Genomic DNA, 19001 nt, shown 5'->3' with positions numbered 1-19001 from the left:
CCGCCCATAGATATTTCGGCCCACGGCCGCCCAGCTCAAGTTTTCCACTAAGTCGATGCTTGTTGGAGTAAAGGATCGAACTGCAGCTGAAAGTCTCCATTACGCCTTAACCGCTGCACCAAAGGGGGGTTGCCATACTAGCACAAGAATGCTGTGAACAGATCGATAATTTAACAAGTTGCTGTTTCATTCACTGGTATAAAAACCGAATACAAGGGACTATTTTCAACAAAAAAGAATCCAACATATTTGACATAATTTGGCAACAAATACTCAATGCGGGCAGCAAATGTTCTACAGGCCTGCATTTCTACCGAAATGGGCAAGTAGCAATGCCACATGCCATGCCTTATTCGCGTAAAATTTCTAAGTCATGCAAAACTTCAACTTTCAGATGCTGCCAGAGCAGATAACTCTCAGATTTCTGGTTTCCTCAGGTTTGGCTTAGTTTTGCTTCAGAGGCGACTCATCGGATATTGTCTCGGCTGCTGCAGATCCATTCTCACTCAGCTTTACCTCCGCGAGCAGCTCCTGGGTTTCTTCTTTCATTGCTGCTGCAACTGTGGACTTTTCTTTCAGTGATTTCTCCTTCTCAAGCTGCTCCTTGGCCAGCGGCGAGAATTGGGAGTCCAGGGATCTTGCAGCACCTAGCCATGCGAGAACGATCACCAGAAGTATTCCTCCTAGGTACGGAGTCGAGCTAGCAAGAGAACCAAATGTCAAAATCATGAATTGCTGGATCAGGGCGCCTCCCGACTTTCCCAAGGGATTGCAGACAACATCAATCGCAGCCTTCCCTTTAACCTGTTGTAAGCAAGCAAAAGCCATACATATTGGTTAAGTGAATATGGAAGCTAGGAATAACAGTAGTTATGTCATGAGGTGTTAGAAGATGCTGATGTTGGAGGCAGCTCGATAAACGAATGAAGGTATATACAATAAACTGATAAGCAACTCTTCGATAATTCGAAGTTAAAGACAGTATCGTAGTTATTCATTTCCTTAGATGCAATCCTGTTACTGATATGCTGCGTGAAAAGAAGATATAAGAAACAAATTGTGCATGCCCTGCCCACACCCTTGTCACCAAGGCACCAACAAGCACATAAACCATACTAGATTTGATCACCTTTCCAGCTTTCCCTTATCTCTTTTAACAACTTGATTCCTTTCATGATATTTATGCAATATTCATTTTTCAAAGCCGATATAATATCGCGAGGATATTGTTTCTTCCAAACAATAGAGGTAGGGTGAAACCCAGCCCTCGTCAACCAAACTTTTTTCAAGCTTTTCAGATTACAGGTTGAGTTTTACAGCTCAGGTCTCATTATAGAAAACCAAAAGAACTCAAATAGTTAACATGATTTATACATATTATAATAAAATCCCAAAAAAAAGTTTTAAAAATAAGAATTACTGAAACTTAAAGCCAAACTGTTTGGACTAACACAAGTTCAATGAATATCTGCTCTGTTGAACAGAGCTAAACACCCACATAGACATGTGCATCAATCTGCCAAGGGACCAGTTCAGAGGCATTTTCTAACCCAACTTATATTCTACTAGAAAAGTCTCAACAAGCATGACAAGTTGATACTTAGACGACGTATGCATGTGATATGTATGTATGCTTCAGTGTTTATTTGTGTGATCCGGTAAGAACACTTGCATGGGTGTGAGATTCAAGTTTTATCCCAAAATTATTGTCACTATGTGATTTTTTTGTCTGGACCAACTATTTACTCCATTACTAATACTTTATGAAGTAGAAACAAGAATTCTGGATTAAGTAAACTCTTATCAAAACAAAAGGAATTTTTTGCTATTCGAAGTTAAAAGGAGAGTTCCAGATAACACATCATTCTGACTAAGAATAGCGCGAGTAGTAGCTTTGCAAGGATTATACGCCAAGTTTTTTTCTAAGGTAGAGAGAATTTGTGAAAGGATAATCCAAATAAATTTTACCTATCCACATCATAATACTAGGACCTATTTTTGAATTCAGTGGATTGCTCATAAAGGTAGAAGGAGAGAACACTAACCTTCATCTCTTCGTCCAAAGGAATGTAAGCCATTTCTTTGCAAGGATCAAACAAGCTGTATTTTGCACTCTTGCTGAAAATATTCTGTAATGCGCCCACATAAACAGCAGCAAGCAGAGGAGTCATTCCGAAACTTCCCAATAGGGGAGCCAGTGGCTCTCCAAACAAGATTAGTGAGAAAAATCCGACTCCTGTTAGAAGCAAAACTGTAGGAGTGATCATGGCTGCCACTCCCCAGCCAAATTTTCTGAGAATCCACCTTCCCAACAACATCATTGTAAAAGTTGCAATTCCCGTCATAGTTGAGAAATCACCCATGAAAGATGAATATTCATTTGGACTGGGAAACTGCCAAAAAATAATACTGTGAATAAGTAAGAAGAAATTAGGCCATCCAAAATTAAAGGTACAACATCAAACTAGAAAAAAGATTACCTGTGCCTTGAGCTTCGATTTCCATGTGACTTCCACCAGGTTAATGCTTATACCATAAGCAACCACCAAGGTGGCTAGATCCCTCACATATCTAGAGGAGAGCAAAACCTTCAGGCTCTCATTCATGCCTAGCTTTGGCTTCTCCTACACATTGAATAATTGATATTTATCAATGCTGATATAAAGACCAAAAAGAAAACATAGCAAGTATAAATACCCAAAAGTAAACATGATGCCATAGCAACCCTGAAACGGACCTTCTTTTTGCGGTTTGATCTAGGAAGAGATGGATCATTCACCACAAACTTATTCACGCCCCAATAGATTGCAGATATTACAAACCCAAGAAGCACAACAATGCTCATCATTCCTTTCAGTGAAATAGCCCAACCATCAACTCCTGGTCCCAAATTTTTACGTAGATTAGAGAAATATTTTACTGTTCGCCCCGAGAAGATGAGGGCAATATTAGCCCCAAGTCCAAACAATGGGTAGAATTCTTTAGCTTCCTCAACAGTAGTAATCTGCAAATGGTTCTCAGGAAATAAGTTTTAGGGGGGAAAATCAGCATTTGCTCATGGAGTTTATATTGTTTCTTGTCTCTGTATCTCAAATACAGACAATAACTGTATAAAGTATGAAAAAAAATAAGACAGACACCATGAGCATATAAACTAGTAAAACATCTTACTACATCCAACCATAAAGCATAAAAAAGGAAAAGAAAAAATTCTCACTAATAAAAGTACATAGAGTGTTCATACCACAAGCAACAAAAGGTCATCATATTTTGTAGCATAACATACTTCTTGGTGAATTCTTGGTGAAGAACAATTTGCTTGCCTGATACAATTTTTTTCAGACATAAAAATGTCATAGAATATGCCTTCATAAATTTACACATAAATCAATAAAATCAGACCTACTTAAAAGGTCTTGTACCTCACCTGTTTAAATTTATGTATGTTATATGATGGGCAGCTAAATGAATACAAATAGATTTCTGGCATGGCTTTGGAATAATTTGCTAATCAAAACTTCACATGTTAACGAAATCATGTATTTGCAATCCTCCTGCTGCTTCTAATTACTCTCCTGTGACTTTACTGTCACTTTTCTGCCCCATTGCAATTCTTCTCTCCTATAGATTTAATAACTATTTGGCAAGAGAGGAGATAGATGATAGAATTGAGTTGTATCGCAAACATATAAAATGGACCTTTCCTCACAGCCTAAACTGGGAAAACCAATCAAATATCACCAAATTACAGTTCGTGCAGGGTTTGATCTCATAAATGCAATCTCACAGTTATGATATACTGATTACTGTGGAAATGGATTGCTCTTTACTCGGTATAAGTGATCACATGGTATAGCAAATAGAATAAGCGTTAAGAAAACAATTGAACAATTCCAAACAGCAAGCATATATCACCTGATTGGCAAACCCCCAAAAGAGGACCGAGATCACCACGCTTCCCCACAGCTCCGCCATGACATAGAAGAGACAGAAGCTCCAAATCCTCAAAATGGCCACCGGGCCAAGGAAGCTCGGACCAAGTGCGGCTAGGAGCTTATCAGCAAGCGCCGTGGGATGGATGGTATCTCGAAGAGGATACAGCAAAAAGGCAAAGGCCCCAAAAAAGGCTATGAAAGGAAAAATCACGGTGTAAAAGAGAGCCTCCTTGGACAAAACATTCGACAGCTTAGTGTACAACAGCATAAACCCGATCGCCATCGGCAAGTTCACCCAAGTCTTCAAGAAGGGTATAATCTCGGCGCTGCTCCCCTTGGCCGTCACCACCAGCACATCCTTGGTGTCTCTGAGAATGGTATAATTGAAAAGGATACAAAAGAACATAATGCCCAGCGGAATTATCTTCTTAAGGGTCGTAATGTTAACCCCCAATAACTTGGGCTTCTCCGCCTCGCCCTCCACAACCCCAGTACCTCCAGCCGGAACCGCCGCGGAGGCGCTAAAAACCGGAGCTTTCTTCTGTTTCCCGTAAAGCCCAGGGGAAAGGAGAAATCTTTGGGAGTCACCGGCGGCTCTCAGCCTTGGAAACGATGGCGTGACCTCCTTGGAGATGAAACCATGGAAAGCGTGGTTCGAAAGCACCGGAGAGGGGAACCGGACGGCGGCGAAGGGGAGACGGAGGCGGAGGGGGTGGAAAGTGCGAGCTTGCGGCGTGGGAGGGAGAGAAAGGAGGCCTTGAGCTGAGATAACCCTCTCCATACCAATTCCTCGATGCTATCTCAGAAGATATGGAGCGACAGATGAATCGCTGGAGGTTTGGTTGGAATAGGCCATGGAAACTGAGACAGATGAAGAGAAGAAGAAAGGAGTGTTGTCGTTGCAGAGGAGAAGACAACGTCGCTATAGTTTAGGGCTGCAGTCGTTGGCGGTAGAAACAACGTGTCCTAGGTTAACCTAGGCTTTGATACCATGTGGTTTTTAGGAGAAAAAGAGATATTTTATTCATGAGAATAGGAGAGCTATGCTGTCTGGAAACTTGGAGACGAGAAACGGGAAATGCGGAAACGGAAACGGGAAACGACAATAGTTGAAGTTTCCAAAATTTTGGAAACGTCGAAGACCAAGTCACTGCACCGCCATGGGAGAAGGCTGTGTGGGCTGCTGGAAGAGCAGCAAGAGCCTTTACTGCTCGATGCCTACCTCTTGCAGCATGGCTACTCGGATATAACATTAGGAAAAACACAGATATGGATGTTCAACCGATCGAGGCAATTCAACAAACACAAAGCCGGCGAGATTACAGGATCAGTGAATGAATAGAGAAGATGAGCACCTCGATTATCTTCGAACAACAAGAAGAACATTAGGAAAAACACAGATATGGATGTTCAACCGGTGGAGGCAATTCAACAAACACAACGCCGGCGAGATTACCCGATCGATGAATGAATAGAGATTTGTTGGAAGATTTTTCCACTTACGTAAGTGTTGAGCTGCCTGACGAAGCTGGAGAAGTTGTTGTGCTTGAAGTAGCAGGGGAGGAGGACCTGGGAGAACTCCGGCGCGTTCCAGACGACGAAGCTCGCGTTGCTGGCGCTCCACGAGACGACGGAGTCCGTCGCTGGGTCGTCCACCATCTCGTACGTCTTGACGAGGAACGGCGGCGGGGAGCTTGAACCGCCGAGGGAGCCGATGCCGCCGACTTCCGTCTCCATCGGCCGACCGACGGCGGACCTCCGAGCGAAACCGCTCGTTTGCGGATCAAAAGCGCACGAGAAATCTGCGGAAAGGCGCGACCTTTACGTCGGCGCACAGCCTGCTCCCAGCAGCTCGCACAGCCTTCTCCCAAATCTGGCTGTTTCTGGTAAGTTTCCACAGATGGAAACGTTTCCCAGCGTTTCGGAAACGGGGACGTTAGTGTAGTTGCCGTTTCCAGACAGCATAGTAGGAGAGATATAAATACATGAGGTATTAGCTAAATACAAAAATTCTAATTAATAAGAAACTAATTAATTCTAATTAATAGGAACCAAATTGTGTGATTGGTTTCCTATTGATTACAAGATAGCTATAAATACAAGTTATTAACAACTGTAGAATCATCTAAATTAGGTTAGTTTGATTTTCCACAAGTTGAAATCTCTTTAATTTAACCATATGAAAAACAAAAATGTAGAAACTATGAATCTTCCAAGAATTTTTAAGGATGAAAAAGAATGTGGCTGTATGATCCTATATATTTTAGGTTGCTGCTTTCCCTCCAAACTAGAAGTACAACTTAATTTTCTAATTTTTGCATCTTTCATGGTTACTAATGTCTGCATAGAACATGAAATTGAACTTTAAGTATGGACTAAGTTCCATCCAAATTCTCCTCGTCATTCTTTTTATATAAAAAAATGATAATTAATAGCCTTGTGAAATATCTATACATATATAAGGTTGAGCTAGAGCTTATCCTAGCTCTATAAAAAGATCTTGTCCTTTTGAAATCTAGGAATGTATATGCAGTAACTGGTGCTTCCATCTTTTTGAGAATAGAACCATGACAATCACAATAAAAACTTGACCATATTCATTCTATTTATACATCGATAGTTTGTGATATATTATCCATATGTTGGATTCTTATACTATTGTGAGTGCCAGAAGTAAAGTAATTATTGAATGAATAGGGTTCGTCATGTCAGCATTGAACAAATTCAGCACACTCGAGGAATCAAAGTAATGACCTTTTAGAGAATGAAAGGTTAAGGAATTGATGATTCTTAAATTAGAAGTAAGTTTGGCGATCAACTAAAAAGATCCAACGCAATTTAGGATGAATAGCAATCATTATTGAGAGGAAGCAAGGGTAAATAGCTGATAGTGTAAGTAAAAGCAAGATTTGGTTAGGCATGAAAATCTACAAGAATTGTGTTTTGATTAAACAACAATATATAGCCATCCAAATTGGGGCCTATACTGAATGAATTGGCCTGAGCATTAGTTTGCTATTCAATCTGTTCGATTGGTTTAACTAATTGAATTAACATACAATGAAAAACTAATAAATTTTAAGAATTGGAACTTAACCGATCTAAAAGAAGTTACATTAATGTGTCTAGTCACTTAACAGTTTTCGACTGGTTGGCTTGTTGTGACCTATCTTTCCACACTAACTGATTGCTTTCAGAATGCTTCTTGTTGAACTAACCACTCCAATGTGGTTTTGAAAACACTGCTATATGAAGTATTCTCATTACAACACATTTATTGAGGAGATAAAATTTTGAATGCCTATCTTTCGCTGAAGTTTATAGAGGAACTTGGATCAATGTTTCAAATCTCTTACCTATGAATCTGCCAATGGTTGGCATACATTCTCCCTTGATTTAGGTTTATATTGCTCACATCTATGCTACTTGGGCTAGGGCACGAGTATTTTGATATAAATATGAATCTAGGTATCCTACGTATATTGAAAAGTATTTACTTGCAGTTAATTATATGAAGCTGCCAATTCATTATTTAACCCCCTAATATCTATTTCTTCCTCAGCCAACTCCAACTCAAATTCTCTCTTCAATTTCTCTTTGCCTTTAGAATTTATTCACTTCTCTCAAGATTTTGGTGGTAATCGTCTTATGGAGTTGAATCCTCATGGTACTGGTTCGACATGAAAAAATATATAACGATTGTTGAAGCACCACAAAATAGGAGTGCGATGAACAATATGAATCTTCAAGTGGTGGCATTAACTAGGTGGACTAGCATATTGCTTGTGACTATCCTGACGTGATGTGATGCAAAGGTGGCCTAAAAAGTACAATAATTTTCCAAGAAGGGTCTAATCTATGAGCCGATAAATGATCACAATTTTGTATCTAGAGGACTGGCATCCAAAACATGACCTGTTCAACTACTATGAATACATGAAGACATGGCCTTGAATGGCAGTTGCTATTCGTGCTTTGGAAAGTATGCCTAAGCATAAATGTGTTTTCACTCTTGAAGATAAAGGTTTTCGGCTTGAGTACAATAGAACTATAGTCAAGTACCACCATCAAAGAGAAAAATTGATGGAAAGGAGATCCCTTTCCCTTATAACAAGGAATGTGTTGGGAGTGCTGCATAGTTTCAATGATGTTGAGGTCAACCTAACCCATTTGCTCATAGAGACCAGGACAATGTTGTAGATGGGAGGCAGGACGAAGGTTTCATAGGTGGGGATGTGTAAAGGGACTGATTGATACAAGCCAACAAAGTTACTTCACAAGCTAACTGCTGTTAGATATAGAGCTGTCAAACGGGCCAACCCATGGCGGGGCGGGCTAACCCATGGCGGGCCCATCATATGGCGGGGCGGGGCGGGCTAACCCACCAATTTGGCGGGTTGGGAAATCTCCAACCCAACCCAACTCAAGGCGGGCCGCGGGTTAGGCGGGCCAACCCGCGGGCCTGTTAAAAAATAAAAAAATATTAAAAATATTAAAAATTTTAAGTTTGAAGTATAATTTAAATTGATTAAGTTGAAAGTTTTAAGTTTGAATTATAATTTTTAAGCTTAAATTGTATTTTAAATAGATGAAACCCACTAATTCATTAAGTTTTATACTTTAATTTTAAAATTTAAAATAAATAAATAAACTTTCTCAACCCGCGGGCCAACCCAAGCCCGCCGCGGGCCAACCCACGCGGGTCGCGGGCCTAGGCGGGCCAACCCACCTCAACCCATCTTAAAATGGGTTGATAAAATTTCAACCCAACCCGCCTAAATTACTTGGCGGGGCGGGCCAACCCAGCGGGCCTAACCCAACTTGACGGCTATAGTTTGGGGAAGCGCATAATTAAAGACAATGGAACAGTGATTGATGATGACTGAACATTGAGGGAATTTACACGTGCATAGTCGGGAACTTTTGCTTCATTCTTCTCTGCCATCATCTAATTAAAGACCTAAACTTGGGTCATAACCTTACACATTCATCTTTTGATTTCTCCAAGGATATATATATTTGCTGAATATAATAAATATACTTGAAAAACTCCACTACGAAATTTGCAGGTTTGTCATTTGATATATTCATATTTTTGATGCAGTCATTGTGAATCATTTGCTCTATCTATTCTACTTATTCTAAAATGTTAAGAGTGTCTAATATTATTGATAAAGACCAATCTGTGTCAAATATTATTTTTGATACAGTCACTTAATATGAGAAATCTTAAATTGCCGGACCAAGATCTGCCTGTTTTCCTTTTTCTGTTGCTGTCAAGTTGTTTCCTGAATTCTCAACTGCCCTCTTGTTGCTAAACTTTGTCCATACATCATCGTTTCCACGAGCCATCAGACGCTTCTTTGGCAGCTCAATTTCTCTCTTGAGCTGAAGTTAACGAGACGAAGTCCTAACTCGGTGCGTGGTTGCACCCCGGCGTTCTCGATCGGGAACTTCCCGATCTCATCCATCCACGGATTCCCCTTCTCCACCGTCAACTCCTCCGGCGCCACACTCCTCACCGCCCTCCACACTGCGCTGTTGCACTTGAAGCCTCCTCCCAGCGCGACCTGCCACACCCGGTCGCCCCTCCGCACCCTCCCCTTCGCCTCCGCGTACGCCAGCCCGTACCACACCGAACTACTCGACGTGTTCCCGAACCGGTACAGCGTCATCCGCGTCGGTTCCATTTGCCAGTCCGTCAGCCCTAGGCGCTTGCCGACCTCCTCCACCACTGCCCGCCCTCCTGTGTGCACGCACACGTGCTCAGCCGCCCGCTTGAAGTTCGGCACCGCCGGCGCCTTCTTCAGCCACGCTGCGGCGGCGTATGCGAGCCACTCGGAGGCGGGCAGGACGAGCGGGCCGAGCGCCGTCAGGTTCAGGCGGAGCGCGTCGGCAGCCACCGCCATGAGGTCCTTCGACAGGGAGATGCCCAGGTTCCCCTGCTCGTCCTCGCGCTGCGTCACGCAGGCATAGCTCCGGTCATCGGCGCCGGTGTGCGTGCGGACCACGTGCATCAGCTGATACTTGGATCTCCGACGCTCTCCTCGCTTGTTAGTTAACTACCAATTAGCGACGGACTAATTCCGTCGCTAATCCGTCTCTAATCGAGATTAGCGACGGATTAGAGACGGAAACAAGCCGACGCGAAAAATTCGATCGCTGACGTCACTTTTAGCGACAGAATTTATATTTCCGTCGCTAATTAGCGACGGACTTTAAAATTCCGTCTCAAAAAAATTAGAGACGGAATTTAATTTCCGTCTCTAAATTTAGAGACGGAAATTAAATTCCGTCTCTAATTTTAGCGACGGAATTTAAATTCCGTCTCTAAATTTAGAGACGGAAATTTTAAAAGTTCGTCTCTATTTAGAGACCGATTTTTAAAAGGCCGTCTCTACCTAGAGACGGACATTTAAAAGTTCGTCGCTATTTAGCGACGGATATTTAAAAGTCCGTCTCTAAATAGAGACGGACTTTTAAAAGGCCGTCTCTATTTAGAGACGGAATTTTAAAAGTCCGTCGCTAGATTTTAATGATTTTTTAAAATTCTTTACCTGTATCATATTTAGAGTCCTGTTTACAATCTGAATAATAACATATCGTAATTAAAATTTAAAATAAACACTGCATCACATATCTAAACTCTGCATCACATATCAAAATACTGTTTACAATTTGAACAATACAACACTGGTTCACATATCAAAATTCCGAAATCGTAATACAAATTTCATCAATACATAATACTTAATACTGTATCATATGTCTAAATACAATGCTACCAAAATATTACATATCTAAGCATCACCAGCCTTGACCTTGCCGCAGTCCTTGCAACTCCAAATCCCAACTGCTTTTCTTTTCACCACAAACTGTAAAACCAATATCACATATCTTCAATATAGATTGTATCAATATAGAGAATCATAATAAACAAAAATAACCAGATGGAGTATCAATAACCAGATGGAGTATCAATAGCATATTTTTAAAAAGCAAAATAAGTTAGCAAGTATGTATCGGCAAGGGCTCATTAATAACAAACCAAATATGTTAGCAAGTATATTTTTAAAAGAGGAGGATCAAGCACACCATAAGCACATCATGAAAAAGATGTAGGAACATTGGAACACCAGCCGTATACAATCACAAAATGAAACAAGAGAAAAAACATGCATCACAGAAAAGAATTTTGAGTCAACATTATATAGCAAACCCAAAACAAAGTAACATACCTTCCAAGAGTAGGTGCCCCCCTTTTCTTCTATCTCTATCTTCTGCGAGTAATAATGAGTGTAAGTGTACATCCCAACAATGTGAAAAGAGTACAACTAATGATAATAAAGATATAAAAATTGCAATTCAAAGGCCAAGATGAACTGCAAGTTGCAAGTGGACAGCAAATGACAAATATACAGGTGAAGCAACAGGTGAACATTGATTGTCATAAACAAAGTGGTAGATGTAAAATTCAATGAAGCAGCAGAGTGTTCACGTCGGCATCAAGCTATGTTTTTCCTGACAAAAGCCACAAATTTTATCATCATAATTGAGTTTCATGCAAGGCTACATCACTAGAAACAAAGTGATTACAAAATGTCAAATGAAATTGTTCAAAGATGCAATATTCAAACAGATATTGTTACAGTACTAGAAAACTAAAAATGCATAGACAAAAAGGCAAGGGTCCAGCACTCTCGGATCTTTGCAGATTCGATAGGAGCCAACTAGTAAATATCTTTGTGATAGAAAAATGAAGTTACTGATCATTACACTCTACTAAACTATGCTTCGAGTTTTCAGTAGGTTGATAATGGTGCAATTTCATAGTAAGTTTTGGGGAAAATCATAGAAAAGGCAAATGAAGATGGAAAGAAATCCAATGTAAATCAAATTGAACTTACACATTTCCAGTTGCGTCCAACAAAAACCTGCTGGAAAATCACTAATTGTCCATAATAAAGCAGCATGCAAGGTAAAATTAGTTTTACTTGCAACATCATATGTCTCTGATCCTACATTCCATAATTCATTCAACTCCGCAATCAGAGGTTGCAGGAAAATATCGATCTTCTCTTTCGGATTTGTCGGACCTGGAACAAGTACAGTCAGAAACATAAATTCATCTTTCATGCACATCCATGGAGGTAAATTATACGGTGTTAATATAACTGGCCAAGATGAATATTGCTGTCCTGACTGACCAAATGGTTGAAATCCATCTGCAGAAAGTCCCAATCTCACATTACGTGGTTCAATTGCAAAAGTAGGAAATACTGTATCTAGATGTTTCCATGCTGGGGAATCACAAGGATGACACATTATACCTCCTTCATGCACATGTTGATGATGCCACCTCATGTGAGAAGCTGTGGCGGCAGATGCATACAAGCGTTGAAGTCTAGCAGTCAAGGGAAAATAATACATAATCTTCCATGCAATTTTTTTATTTTTCTTCCCTGGAATGCGACTATGATGCTTGTAGCGAGGGTGACTACAAATTTTGCATTCAATAAGTTCACTATCTTCATTCCAATATATCATGCAATTGTTTACACAACAATCAATCTTCTCCACGGGCAAACCTAAGCCCCTGACCAATTTCTTTGTACTATAGAAACTATCAGTCATTTGATGATCAGCAGGGAGCAACTCTGACATCAATTGGCAAATGTCATCGTAACATCGTTCTGATAAATGATGTTCAGCCTTGATGTTCAACAATCTTGCAGTAGCTGATAATTGGGAATGACCAGATGGATTACCTTCCCACACTTCTCTTTCACTTGCCTTTAACATGTCGTATAGTTGCTGAACTGCAGGTGTTGGTCTTTCATCCATATTAGATAAATCAGCTGCATTAATTGCGTCATTAACCATAATTTGCATCATATGGTCAGTAGATGGTGATTCCTCTAAAACAGCTGTGCTAGATGAAGAAGCAGCTGAGGTTCCAATTCTTTCCGAAATATAAGGCTCCCCATGACAATACCAATTGTAATAGTTTGGAACAAAACCATTTTTACAGATATGCACCTTCACGGTATCCTCATCACGGAAAGCTTTATTTCGACATTTGCAATGATTGCACGGACAACGCAACTCTGCACCATTCATACATTCTGGATGGCTCTTAGCAAAGTTCACAAACTCTTCAACTCCGGCATAAAATTCAGGTCGGAGAAATCCACCATCTAATCTATTGTACATCCAAGCTTTATTCATATACATTGTATCCTTCTGCAAAAATAACTTTTAATTGAATATAAATAATATATTAAATTGAACGCAAACATAATACCAATTATGAAGTCAATTATCTAATTAATTTAGTCATTAATTAATGAATCAAACTCATTTGAATTTACTTAATGATTTAAACTCATTTCTATTTACTTCAAGAACCTAAATAAAAAAAATCAAAATGAATAAATAAATTTATATTATCAAGCTCAATAACCAACCAAATTTAAAATATAAAAGTTTCAAACAAGCTTGAATTGAGAGGTTGATAACAACTAAACAAACCAAGCTCAAGCCAAGCTTGAACCAAGCTCAAGGTCATAAAAAAGAAATCAAGTCAAACTTGAACAATCATTTCAAAAGCGTGGTTCATTTTTGGCTAGACTTGGCTTGATTTAGTTACCTTATCAAACAAGCTTGAACACCATAAAACTTGGCTCGACTTGGCTTGTTTACAGCCCTACCAACAGCCGTTATGCTTAACTTTTACAACAATTGTGCTGCAACACTCAGGAAGTGAGTATTTCAACAAAATTAAATGTGATATTAATGGAAAATCTTCATACTTAAACATAAGACGGTATATGGACATATGGTTTAATTTTGAAAATAACACCTTTCTCTGTTTTCACATGCACAGCTTGCAGCCTACAGCCTTAACTAAGGGACTGTTGAATATTGTATGAAGTGCCTAACATCATAGTCAGTTTGTGTGTCAATTTTTACTATAGTTGCAAACTCCCAAAGCAAATATTTTAATTAGCATACGAACACAAACATTCCAATAGGTAAACTTAGAAAATGAATATCTAATGCTAACCAGAACTATTCAATCAGAATGAACAGCTCATGAGGGAGTTTGAAATGGGCTTCTTGTGATAAGACAAGCTATACAATTTGACAAAAATGTTTCAAGTGCACTTCTTAATGCTAAATCAAAATGTGTCAATTTATGATATAGATGTCAATAAAGACAAGGCAATTCCATTTGTCATAAGAAGAAGATAATTCAAAACAGATCAAAAACACAACATCAGTAACAAATCAACTAACCAGGTGAATGATGTCAGGTCTATAATCTGCAAGGTCGCAATCCTGCTTCTTCAGATAATTAGCATAGTCGTCTGAGTTCAGGATTTGCAAATTCTGAAGACAGAGAAGAACAGTTTATTAAACAAACATGAGCAATGAGGGTCAGTGGCGTCGAAACTAAGGTTCAAAACCGGTTACCTCAAAAGAGAACAGTGATGGCTGCAGCCGGAGCAAGGAGCCGACGAAGAGAGGAGATGCCGAGCGGGAGCCGGAGCAAGGGTCAGTGGCGTCGGTGCGAGCCGGAGCACGCGTGGGGAGAGCCGGAGCAGGCGGCGCGGTGCGAGCGGGACGCGGGGAGCAGGCGGCGCGGTGCGAGCGGGAGCAGCAAACCGATCGAGCACGCGGGGGAGAGCCGGAGCAGGCGGCGCGGTGCGAGCGAGAGAGAGACGCGGGGGAGAGAGCCGGAGCAGGCGGCGCGGTGCGAGCGGGAGAAAGCACGCGGAAAGGAGAGCAGGAGCCGACGCGGGGAAAAAGGAGAGGGATTTAGGGTTTTGCGACGGGAAGAGAAAAAAAAGGAGCGGCTCGGGAAAAAAGCGCATTAGAGACGAATTAGAGACGGAAATTTCATTCCGTCTCTAGTTAGAGACGGAAATAAAAATTTTCCGTCTCTAATTAGAGACGGAAATTTCATTCCGTCTTAGTTAGAGACAGAAATAAAAATTTTCCGTCTCTAATTAGAGACGGAAATTAATTTCCGTCGCTAATGCAGTTTTAGAGACCGAACTTAATAATTTCAGTCGCTAACCTTAGAGACGGAATAAATTCCGTCTCTAATTCCGTCTCTATTTTAAGGTTTTCTTGTAGTTAGCAGCATGGCGGCGCCGCCCATGCGGAACAAGCAGTTGGTCATCAGCATCGAGCAGTTGCGGCCGTCGTACCTTCCGGTCATGGCAATGTTCTCGATGCTGACGACGAGGGCGTACGACTCCCGGCGGAGCTGGAGGAGGTCCTTGGTGAGGTCTATCGCGATGGGGCTAGCGCTGCACCCCATTCCGCCGAGGTTGTAGGTGATGACGTCGTGTCGGAGCTTGAAATGGTTGACGACCATAGACGACAGCGACGGTGTGGGAGAGAACAGCCCGCAGTTGACGATCAATATATCGATGTCCTTCGGCTTCACCTGCGTCTTCTTGAGCAGCGCCTCGATGGGGCATAACATGACGGCGCGCGCCTCCTTTGTCGCCTCGGCCACATGGCTGTAGGAGGCGGCGCGGACGACGACATCCGGGAGGTAGGTGGCGTCCCCGAGGCCGGAGCGCTCGATGATCCTGCGCTGGAAGTCAAGGTTCTCCGACGAGAAGAAGGTGGAGAAGTCGGCCATGGACATAAAGACTTGGGTCGAGTGGCTAGGCTTGTAGCAGGCGAAGTCCATTAAGTAAACTGGCTGCGGGTGGATGAGGAGGTAGACGACGACGCTGAGGAAGAAGAACAAGGCGGAGTTGAGGCAAAGGTGGCCGAGGGAGAGGAGGAGGAGAAGGATGAGGAAGAGGTGGTACAAGAAGCAGGGGCTGATCTAGGATTTCATATTTGGGAGGCCATATAATGAAAACGATATACTTATTTGAACCAAAAAATTACCCAAAGATACATATCAAGGACATAACTACAACCTTAATCAATTAAATAATTATAAAAAAATAAAGAATAACTAAATTAACATTTATAATCCTTAGCACAAAATCTAACATTTATAAAGCATTTGTCCAACGATAGACATTGAAAGGAAAACCCAATTTACTTTGAATTGTAAAAAATACTTAAATTTTGAAATATTTTAAATATTAAAAATAATATTAATAAGCAATTTTACTCAATAATGTGAGCTACATCTATCATTATATTATTACTCGACATCATAAAAAAATGATAATCCCAGTTAGTCGTATTGACTCAAACCCTGGGGGTGACCTGTCCGGTTCCACGGAAGTTTTCCATCGGCCATCAGGGTAAATCGGGAAGCGCACGCAGCAGCCAACCCAGATGCCCAACATCCTTTGATTGCGATTCCCATTTGGAGGAAAATTCCTACAAATACGCTGTAGCTGGGGATAGAATCGCAGGTGCCTAGGTGACAACCTGGATATCCTACCGCGGCACCATGACCCCGGGGACTATTCGACATCATCAACAGCTAGCGAGCAAATGTCTAATTAAAATGGGATGTTAATTAAAGACACGTTGGTAGAGATTGCTTCATGTTGAAGTATAATACTATATTTGTTTAATTAACTGGGCAGATAGAACGTAGGGTAATCGATGAAGTTGATATTTAATATTTTTTAATGGTTTAATAAGTCATCAATTAGTAGCCATATTTGAATAATTTAATTAATCGAATGATATTGAATTAAATGCTTTTGAAGGGAGCAAGTTGATTAAGAAGATGGAATTGCTCTAATTGTACGTGGGCTTGGGGGCCATGGCCCCCCGGGCCCCTATGTACATCCGCCGCTGACAAGAAGTGAGAGATGAGGTAGTCAAGTCCGAGCTTGATGTAATGGAGCTTGAGGAATCGCTCCGCGTCGACCATGTTGGCTATCGTCGCAGACTAAGTACGGGAACAAAGTGTCTATTTGTGATCAGGGTTCACATGCCGGAGAATTTATAGACGAGGAACACACACACAATTATTTCATAAATAATAATAATAATAATAATAATAATAATAATAATAATATTATTATTATTATTATTATTATTATTTGTAAGACACTAAAAGGAATAATTGCGTACGGGGAAATCAAGTACTGTTCTTGGCCTGATGGAAACGCCCACTTCTTGCCCCATTCATACGGTCATCTTATAACAAACTTGGATGGATAAAACTAATATAGAGGTGCCAAACGAGTTAGGCTGCTTTACACCTAAACAAAACAATAGGTGGAGAAATATCATACAAAATATCTTCTTAAAAAAATATAAAATGAAAGTATAAAGAAGATATATGTTAGAAGACATGATCACCAAAAGCCTTACAATGAGTATAGAAAAGTGGCCCCCGGGGCATAGGTGAGTTGGTTACGACGCAGCAGACTTGCAGAAGAGGGCAAGGGTTCGAATCCTGGCGAAGCCAGACAATACCCTCCTGCGTCGTAACTAACTGCACTTTCTCGATTTACCTCCTCACAGATGATCGTGAGGCCGACCGTGTGGGGCCGCTAAGGTGGCTGATCCACCTTTTGCAGAAGAGTATAGAAAAGTGAATATCTGAGGTCTTCTTTCAGCCTTGTAATGAAGATGCATTTAAATAGAGGATAAAATAACTCATTTGAATATGTTTTAATCAAAACCAATTAATTGATATCCAAATAAGATAATCTTATTGTTCAATGACTAAGTCTTATATCTAGACAACTAGTAAGACTTTCAGTCAAATGATTATGTATTTAATTGATTAGGTAATTTTTATCTTTAGTCGATTCTATCAAGATCTAGTAAACTTAACTAAGATCAATTAATTGATATAGTTGAACAATCAATTTAGCTAGTCGAGCTTAACTCAATTTGCAATCTTGTAGACTCATATCAATTAAAGACCAAATCTAAGCTCGAGCATGCAATTTTAGTCATTGAAATAATTAACTAAGCATTCAAGTCGACTAAGAGAAATATCGATTGACTCATTCTAGAATTTTACTCGTCTTACACTTCGTACGCCCTTGCAATCCTCCAAGATCAAACTCATGCTTAGACTATGACTAAGAATCCAGTTTCCTCCTCTCGAAGGCTCTTAACCAAACCTATAAAACTCAAAATTATGAACTCATATATTACAAATGACATAATATCTCACATCTCACCATCTTTCAATTTTGTTACGACATTACATCTCTAAGAGTCCACCTTCTCTTAGGTCCTTTAGCCTTTCGGATGCACTAAGCCTATGGTCTACTCCACATGTCATCCTTCACTTTCTTCTTCAAAGTCCATCTCATGTGACTCTCATCAAAGTTATTGAACAAACTCCAATTTCATTAGTCTACCGTCTCTCGGATGCCTCATACCATCCTTATTTGAATTCTAACAAATCTGATGAGTCTTAAGCTGAACCAACTTGATCATGTCAAATCAATATTACTGTTCTTATTTGAGATTGCAGCCTGGTGAGTCAGCGGGAGCAACTATTGTGAGGTGGATGACGAAGACCTTGATGAAGAAGAGAATGTCTAGGATGTCTATAACACTCAAATGAGGGGGTGTCAAGGTGGGACTCGGCGTGACCACTCCGACATTCAAGTTAGTATAGGGGCTAAGAGAAGACAAAAACAATAGGGAAAAAGAAGAAGAAGAAAAGGATGAGTGCGTGCGTGGCAATATCCCTTGTACATACCTTCCTTAGGGTTTATATAGTGACACAAAGAGCATCTTCACATCAGATCTGATGAGGAGATTAGATCTGACAACCAGTGAAGGCCTCTCCAATCACTAAGCACCATGTGTTTATAGAGACATCTAGGGGACTAGGTTTGACAATCGTATGCTTGCCTCTCCATCCGACTATGGCGCTGCATTTGGGAATTATTCATAATAACTATTAGTGGGCCAACGTATGGTGTAGGCCCCAACTGTGGATAAGTAAATGAAGTAGATGGAGAGTAGTCTTGAAGATTGAACTGCTTGAGCCAAGTGGTCGAGTTGACGGAATTGGAGAGCCCAAGTTCTTTGGAGTCGAGGGTATTGAGTTTATGGAGTCAAAGAGTCTGAGTTCTCTGGAATTGAAGGTGTTGA

The 19001-nt window shown here is 40.6% G+C and overlaps 2 protein-coding genes across 2 annotated transcripts; both read right to left on the bottom strand.

Annotated features, from left to right (window-relative positions):
- Positions 1 to 169: 169 nt before the first annotated feature.
- Positions 170 to 4747, bottom strand: LOC141834715 (plastidic ATP/ADP-transporter-like). Its single transcript, XM_074722059.1, has 5 exons — positions 3916 to 4747; positions 2738 to 3004; positions 2481 to 2624; positions 2046 to 2393; positions 170 to 804 (listed from the first exon to the last, which is right to left on the bottom strand). Exons 1-5 carry the CDS (start codon positions 4714 to 4716, stop codon positions 445 to 447), a joined length of 1920 nt encoding a protein of 639 aa, XP_074578160.1. The 5' UTR covers positions 4717 to 4747; the 3' UTR covers positions 170 to 444.
- A 4539-nt stretch (positions 4748 to 9286) lies between these two features.
- LOC141834441 (3-ketoacyl-CoA synthase 11-like) lies at positions 9287 to 16803 on the bottom strand. Its single transcript, XM_074721780.1, has 3 exons — positions 16717 to 16803; positions 15083 to 15786; positions 9287 to 9998 (listed from the first exon to the last, which is right to left on the bottom strand). The coding sequence occupies exons 1-3, from the start codon at positions 16801 to 16803 to the stop codon at positions 9287 to 9289; spliced, it is 1503 nt and encodes a 500-aa protein (XP_074577881.1).
- Between the last annotated feature and the right edge of the window lie 2198 nt (positions 16804 to 19001).

The sequence above is a fragment of the Curcuma longa genome, chromosome 9 (genome assembly GCF_044706935.1).
Source record: "Curcuma longa cultivar G26 ecotype Majalengka, Jawa Barat chromosome 9, ITB_CL_G26_1.1, whole genome shotgun sequence".
In the NCBI taxonomy this organism is placed as follows: domain Eukaryota; kingdom Viridiplantae; phylum Streptophyta; class Magnoliopsida; order Zingiberales; family Zingiberaceae; genus Curcuma; species Curcuma longa.
This window is presented reverse-complemented; position numbering and strand designations above follow the sequence as displayed.

Bases quoted from the DNA above. Each gene is read 5' to 3' on its own strand.
- LOC141834715 (XM_074722059.1), bottom strand. From the start codon at position 4,716: ATGGAGAGGGTTATCTCAGCTCAAGGCCTCCTTTCTCTCCCTCCCACG. The intron at 2,625-2,737 runs GTCCGTTTCAGG...TTCAATGTGTAG, and splicing joins GATCAAACCGCAAAAAGAAG to GAGAAGCCAAAGCTAGGCAT. The intron at 805-2,045 runs GTTAGTGTTCTC...TGCTTACAACAG, and splicing joins CTTTGGACGAAGAGATGAAG to GTTAAAGGGAAGGCTGCGAT.
- LOC141834441 (XM_074721780.1), bottom strand. From the start codon at position 16,803: ATGGTCGACGCGGAGCGATTCCTCAAGCTCCATTACATCAAGCTCGGA. The intron at 15,787-16,716 runs GTACATAGGGGC...ATGAAATCCTAG, and splicing joins ACTTCTTGTCAGCGGCGGAT to ATCAGCCCCTGCTTCTTGTA. The intron at 9,999-15,082 runs GCTAACTACAAG...CGCTAATTGGTA, and splicing joins ATGGGCGGCGCCGCCATGCT to GTTAACTAACAAGCGAGGAG.